Source organism: Penaeus vannamei, chromosome 32 (genome assembly GCF_042767895.1).
Source record: "Penaeus vannamei isolate JL-2024 chromosome 32, ASM4276789v1, whole genome shotgun sequence".
NCBI lineage: Eukaryota > Metazoa > Arthropoda > Malacostraca > Decapoda > Penaeidae > Penaeus > Penaeus vannamei.
In genome coordinates, this window is record NC_091580.1 from 10,684,214 (window position 1) to 10,691,713 (window position 7,500).

At 43.2% G+C, this 7,500-nt stretch overlaps 2 protein-coding genes and 1 long non-coding RNA gene across 4 annotated transcripts in view; 1 reads left to right on the forward strand and 2 right to left on the reverse strand.

The window, feature by feature from the left end:
• Positions 1-3,253, reverse strand: part of LOC113818041 (uncharacterized) — a 3,710-nt gene extending 457 nt beyond the window's left edge. The window contains exons 1-2 of the mRNA XM_070144627.1: positions 2,417-3,253; positions 2,006-2,276 (exon numbers count right to left, since the gene is read on the reverse strand). Coding sequence (XP_070000728.1) covers positions 2,006-2,276; positions 2,417-3,253 — 1,108 coding nt within the window. The remainder of the gene's footprint in view (positions 1-2,005; positions 2,277-2,416) is intronic.
• Positions 3,254-3,598: 345 nt separating this feature from the next.
• LOC138867856 (uncharacterized) lies at positions 3,599-5,202 on the forward strand. Its single transcript, XR_011399892.1, has 2 exons — positions 3,599-3,844; positions 4,061-5,202. It is a non-coding gene; the product is annotated as an uncharacterized lncRNA (long non-coding RNA).
• Positions 5,203-6,284: 1,082 nt separating this feature from the next.
• The window catches only part of LOC113818038 (arylsulfatase B), an 11,219-nt gene continuing 10,003 nt past the window's right edge, over positions 6,285-7,500 (reverse strand). For both annotated transcript variants that reach the window (XM_070144702.1, XM_027370164.2), the window contains exons 9-11: positions 6,928-7,222; positions 6,720-6,802; positions 6,285-6,577 (exon numbers count right to left, since the gene is read on the reverse strand). In XM_070144702.1, the coding sequence (XP_070000803.1) occupies positions 6,396-6,577; positions 6,720-6,802; positions 6,928-7,222 (560 nt within the window). In that variant the 3' untranslated portion in view covers positions 6,285-6,395. The remainder of the gene's footprint in view (positions 6,578-6,719; positions 6,803-6,927; positions 7,223-7,500) is intronic.

Genomic DNA, 7,500 nt, shown 5'->3' on the forward strand with positions numbered 1-7,500 from the left:
GCTTGTATTTTTTTTTTTTTTTTTTTTTTAAATGAAAGTGGCAGGAATCTTTATAATATCTAATTGCCCTTTTCCATTCATTTTAGACCATTTGGCAGTTCTTGAATTGATGATATTTGTTCAGAGATCTTGCCTATGCAGTTATTATTTCATGGTGACAACGTATGCACACACACACACACACACACACACACACACACACACACACACACACACACACACACACACACACACACACACACACACACACACACACACATACACACACACACACACACACACACACACACACACACATATTGTTATAGTGAGTTATTCTTTGTACTGACTTATTGGTTACAATTACGTACTTACTATACTGACTTATTTGATACACTAAATTGTTTGTTGCAGACTTGCTTGTCACACTGACTTATTTACAGCATTGTCTTATTTGGTGACAGAATCTCACCGAAACTGTTCTCAGCTTGCCTTGAAGAAAAATCCAAGAAACTAGAATGAAACGGAAAGGATATCTAAATTAGGGACAAACACCTATACAGATTTGCAAACGAAATTAGCTTAGCGTCAGCAAATCGTCAGCAACAACCGAAAATGACCTGTATAAAGAAAGTCTAAAAGTTGGACTCAAAGCAGTTCGAATAGATACATCTACAAAGTGCTGGAGGCTGTGGATGAATATATTAATCTAGGGCAACATACAGAAAAACACATCCAGTGAAGAGGATATATATATTGTGTGTATATATATATATATATATATATATATATATATATATATATATATATATATATATATATATATATATATATATATATATATGTGTGTGTGTGTGTGTGTGTGTGTGTGTGTGTGTGTGTGTGTGTGTGTGTGTGTGTGTGTGTGTGTATACATAACGAACCCTGGCGCGCACACACATATATATATGTATAAATGCTTACGCACACAATCATATATATACATTTATGCATACATATTTATATATATATATATATATATATATATATATATATATATATATATAAATATAAATATATATATATATATATATATATATATATATATATATATATATATATATATATATATATATATATATACACACACATATATACATATATACATGTATATTGACACATACACACACACACATATATAGTTATTCGATCCACACTTTTTTATGGATTCCTCATTTGCATACATGTTATATTAGGGATTTCAGCTTTCGTTGCGGTTTTCCAACACGTGCTGGGTGATGCTATTTTTTTTTCGGTAATTTAATTTCCGTATAAAGGACCGTCATGGCCATTTAAACTGTTTAATCTTCTATTAATCGCCTTTTCACTTTTCGATTTCACTCTTAGAATTAGGTGAGAAAAGGTTTAATTTTGACATTAACTAAAAGAAGTCCAGTAATGATGTCCATGGCTGTGTATACGATTCTCTAGGTGACCGTTTCCTCATCAAAGTATTAGGCGCCTTTGATAGGTGCACACACACACACACATACACACAAACACACACAAGTGCGCATATATAATAAATTGTATATTATGTGTGTTTTATTTTCTCCCTTGTTTGTCAGTCAGTGATAACGATTGCAAGACCTCACGGGGCTTAGGTTGCAGCTGACATTTCCCGGCTTCTGGTCTATAAAAGTGGTTCCGACCGCATTTTTCTTAACAGTGTTAGGAAGCATGTAAGTGAGGTGCCCGGTAAGGAGGAGGAAGGGGGGAGGGAGGAGGAGGACGAGGAAGAGGAGGAGGAGGAGGTGGAGGTGGAGTAGAAGGAGGAGGGGGAGGAGTATTCGATTATCTATTTCCATATTAGTTGAAAATAACATCCGGCTCGCCTCTGTTGTCCGTGAACTCGTTATCAGTATTCCGATGAGTGAATAGATTCATAGGGGAATGTTTGTGGGAACTCTCTCTCTCGCTCTCTTTCATTCTTACATTTCTAATTTTCCATCTTTTCTTGTTAAGTAATTTATTCAATAATATTTACTTGCAGACGAAACAACGACCATGAGCTTCAAGGGCCCCTGCCCGGCCGTGGCTCCCGCTCTGCTGGCGCTGCTGTGGCTGTCGGCGGTGCCTGCTTCTGCTTCTGCCGCCGCTGATTCTGCCCCCAACATCGTCTTCATTCTGGCAGATGATCTCGGTGAGGTTTGTGGAGGTTCAGGGATTTTAGGATAAAGTGAAGAACTATCCTGGGTGTTATTTTCTTCGCCGTGATGAAATGTGAACAGACCCTGAGAGGATCGCGTTTCCGAGGGCTGTTCAAAGATTCAGGTGGAAGTGGTGAAGGAAAGGAAAATTAAAAATCGAATGGTCTTTTTCCATGCTGTCTCTCTCTCCAGAACGAAAATATATTTCAGAATCTAAAATGTCGAGAGACTAAACTCTATTCCTTTACCTCCACCTTCTTTCTTTCTTTTCCTCTCGCTCTGTCTGTCTGTCCCTCCGACGAGGAGGAGGACGCCGCCTTGACTTCCAACGAGGAGGAGGCTGCCGCCTTGACCTCCGACGAGGAGGAGGCTGCCGCCTTGACCTCCGACGCGGAGGAGGCCGCCGCCTTGACCTCCGACGAGGAGGAGGCCGCCGCCGCCTTGACCTCCGACGAGGAGGGCGCCGCCTTGACCTCCGAAGAGGAGGAGGCCGCCATGACCTCCGACGAGGAGGAGGCCGCCGTCGCCATGACCTCCGACGAGGAGGAGGCCGCCGCCGCCATGACCTCCGACGAGGAGGAGGCCGCCGCCGCCATGACCTCCGACGAGGAGGAGGCCGCCGCCGCCATGACCTCCGACGAGGAGGAGGCCGCCGCCGCCATGACCTCCGATGAGGAGGCCGCCATTACCTCCGACAAGGAGAAGGCCGCCTTGACCTCCGACGAGGAGGCCACCGCCGTCTTGACCTCCGACGAGGAGGGCGCCGTCTTGACCTCCGACGAGGAGGAGGCCGCCGCCTTGACCTCCGACGAGGAGGAGGCCGCCGCCGCCATGACCTCCGACGAGGAGGAGGCCGCCGCCGCCATGACCTCCGACGAGGAGGAGGCCGCCGTCGCCATGACCTCCGACGAGGAGGAGGCCGCCGCCGCCATGACCTCCGACGAGGAGGAGGCCGCCGCCGCCATGACCTCCGACGAGGAGGAGGCCGCCGCCGCCTTGACCTCCGACGAGGAGGAGGCCGCCTTGACCTCCGACGAGGAGGAGGCTGCCGCCGCCTTGACATCCGACGAGGAGGCCGTCGCCATGACCTCCGACGAGGAGGCCGCCGCCTTGACCTCCGACGAGGAGGAGGCTGCCGCTGCCTTGACCTCCGACGAGGAGGCCGCCGCCGCCTTGACCTCCGACGAGGAGGAGGCCGCCGCCTTGACCTCCGACGAGGAGGCCGCCGCCTTGACCTCCGACGAGGAGGAGGCCGCCGCCTTGACCTCCGACGAGGAGGAGGCCGCCGCCTTGACCTCCGACGAGGAGGAGGCCGCCGCCTTGACCTCCGACGAGGAGGCCGCCGCCTTGACCTCCGATGAGGAGGAGGCCGCCGTCTTGACCTCCGACGAGGAGGCCGCCGCCGCCTTGACCTCCGAAGAGGAGGAGGCCGCCGCCTTGACCTCCGACGAGGAGGCCGCCGCCGCCTTGACCTCCGCGACGAGGAGGCCGCCGAAATTACCTCCGGCGAGGACGCCGCCGCCGCCATGACGTCCGACGAGGAGGAGGCCGCCGCCGCCATGACCTAGAACTCCTTGTCTTGCTCGTCCAGACGACTTGTCCGGGACTAGCAGGACAAGTGGGCCGCGTTCGGAACCTGCAAGACCCTTTCTGCCCAGAATGCAACCGGCTCGAATGTAAGCATTCACATTTTTATCATACCGGTATCTTAATTAAACACTGCATAGGTTTTATAACTCCTTTGATGCATATTTAACTTAACTGCAACTGACAAACACAAATATATCCTTTGATAACACCAATAAAGGGCCATCAATATCTTGTGGTTACCTGCAACTGTCAATGTTTACATACAAAAGCTTTTGTGACGTCATCTCGTCCTGCTCGCCCAGGTTCGCAGGAGGGCGAGTTGGACGAGCTAGACTACTTGTCCGGGACGAGAAGTGGAGGTTCCGAACGGTCAAAACATCTCGTTCAACTGGTCTGGACGAGGAGGACGAACAGTTCCGAACGCAGCATTATTGTAAGCTGAACGTTACTAATATCAGAAAGGTAAGATTGAGCATTGTGGACAAAGGATAATGAAATGCATATAATGAGACTGAAGTGTTTATAAGTAAAATGTTGATCTTGTACAACGTCGACAAGGAAAAAATTGAAATACGCCTGGATGCACGCAAAGAACTTTAAATCACGGCTGAAAAAGGTGGATGAGGATTCCTGCTTGGCTTTCTGCAAGGCGTTGTTCCACTTCTGCTGCAGAAATCTCCGTCATAAAACGACACCATTCTTCATTCCACCATATTTCAACTATAAAATTACCCTCCGCCTCCACCAAACAATATAGATTTTAGAAAATTTAAAACATGAACATATTCGAAGTATAGGGTGTTATATACGTTACAAAATCTATCGCCATATTTTTCATGACTGTACTTTTAAAATCTGTTATTTTGGCTAGATTGCCTTAGCGAGGCCCTTCGTAAAGTGAAGTATCATCAAAGTGTTTCAATCGAATACATAAACAAACGAATATCTTTGAGTACAATGTACTAATTCAATATAGTAGCAAGCTTACCATATTCCCTGAAATGCAAGGCCTGAAGCCATTGCTCGTTTTATCACATAAATACGAGTGAGAGTTACTCTTTTCATAGGAAAAGAGATACATACTCTCACTTATAAATGAAGGTTCCAGGATTTAACTGTGTTTAAACAGTGTTACATGTGTTCTCCTTTGTACAGTGTTATACTGCATGCATCTGGGTGTTCCCATGCACTGCGATGTTGGGTGGGGGCGTGAGGTGCAAATGGGATGTGGTAGATAATAGACTGAAGTGAATTGCTGGTTGCCTAGGTGTCATGTGATGTGTTGCCACTTCGACTTATGCTTTGTTTGGCTACTCCTTCTGTGAGAGTAATTGATATGCACATACACTACTTTTTTTTGAAATTCAGAAGCCTAGACGATAATATACAAGTTTCAAATATTTTATTTTTGCATTTCCATAAAGCATTTGCATTATCATAAATCACCCTCTACATATATCTCTAAGTCGCTGAAATATATCATACCTGAATAAAGCCTATAAAAAACAATATGGAGAAAAAAATACCTGGAGGATAAGCACTGTGCAAAGTGGCCAAAGTGAATTGAGGATATATGGAGCATACGTGCGCACACACACACAAATATAGAATGAAAATGTTCATTTCGAAAAGTGCAGAAAAAATGAATAAAAATTGATATCTTCATAGTGTAAGGGATATATACGACCGGCTTTGACTATTTTCTTCTGATGAAGATAAAGCTGAAGCCGGTCAGTTACACATCTTGTGTATGTACTGTGAAGATATTCATTCTAATTCCTACCTATTTCTAGATAAACAGATTTAGAGATATATGTATATATTTTGGGTGTATATATATATATATATATATATATATATATATATATATATATATTAAATATATATATTATATATATATATATAATATATATATATATATATATATATATATATATATATATATATATATATATATATATATATATATATATATATAAACACATATATAAATAAATAGTATTATAAATAAACGCATAGAGATCATACATACATACATACATACATACATATATATATATATATATATATATATATATATATATATATATATATATATATATATATAAATATATATATATATATATATATATATATATATATATATATATATATATATTGTATACATTTTACACAGTGTGTACCCAGCAGGGTTGTTTTATTGTTGAAAGTATGTGTAAAAATGGTTGCAACACTGACCAACTATAATCCAAAGCACTGAAAATTCTGAGTGGGGCCTTGACCTCTTTCCAGAGGTAAATTAAGGTTGAATATGCACTACTTTACCAAAATGATTGGGCTTGAACTTTTTAATGCCCTGACGATCTTCAAGGTAGCAAATTCAAAGAGAACGTTGTTTCATGCTCCACTGTGTATGCCTTTGCCGATGGACAGAAGGAGTGTAGCAGCATGGTAGGCAAGCGTCGATTTCAATACTTTTTTTTTATTTGATACCAGCAGTATGCATCAAATAGTGGGGCACATATATTATAGACAAGTATATTATATTATGCATTACATTATTATTATTATATATTATATTATATATTGCATGTTATAGGCATTTCTCACTCGCTTCAACGACGGCACAGACAGCCTCTAGGGAACACCACACCAGCCTGGGGTCCAGACACCGTCCCAGTTGGAGGGGTCGCCCGCCGGGTCGTTCGCTGGCTCGTCTCGGGGGACCACGTTGGGAATCTCTTCCAGCAGCATCAGTTCCAGGGCCGTTGCCAATTCAGGCTCGAATTCGAGCAAGTTCACTGCTTCATTAGGGTCATCTAAATCAGGGAAAAAATATTGAGGATGCAACAGCATAAAATATTTTTACAGATATATGAATGCCTCTCTGTCAACACCCACACCTCTACGCCTCTTTATCCACACACGGAGGGAGAGAGAGAGAGATACAGTTATCCTCACCTTCAAGGTTGAACAGCCAGGGTCCGATTTCGTTTTCTTGCACCAGATTCTCTTCGCCCATAACAAATTTGTGATTTCGTAATCTGGATACGAATAGTTTTTATACAATGTTTCCTGCTAATGATTATATCAAATTCTAATGGAATAGTTTCCTATAACATGACAGTATGAGGAGAAAATGAAATGTTACTTAGGAAATGAACCTCACCTGATAGCGCCAAGCGTAATTTCTTCCTGTTCAGCATCAAGATTGTAGATGAAAGTGGTTCGGGGCGACTCAACAGAAGGATCCACAAGGGAGTCCCACTGGTTGAAGCCGTCGTTGTCAGGCAGGAAGGACTCCCCTGCGAGGGCCAGGAGGGTGTTGTACCAATCGGTGATGTGCAGGAGACCAGAGTGCACTCGTGGAGTCTCTTGCAGGAGGGGACTGTGGACGAATCCTGCGGCGCGAGTACCACCTTCCCACATCGATCCCTTGTTGCCTCGCAGAGGCCGGTTGCTCTCTATGGGGAACGGCTATGCTTAATATCTCTATATAACATTGAATATATACTCTAAATACGATAACACAGCCGGTTAAAAAATATGTAGTAATAAAATCTAAATAATATAATATTGCAATAAAATCATTTACTTGCAAGGTGCAGATAAAAGCCTTAAATCAAAGGCTGGTAAGCTTTCATCAGAATTGACTAAGAGAGTTCAGACTATACAGAGTATCATTTAAGGAGGTATTGCCTCTGCTGTACATATTTTGCGTTCTACCTCAGACACACACATA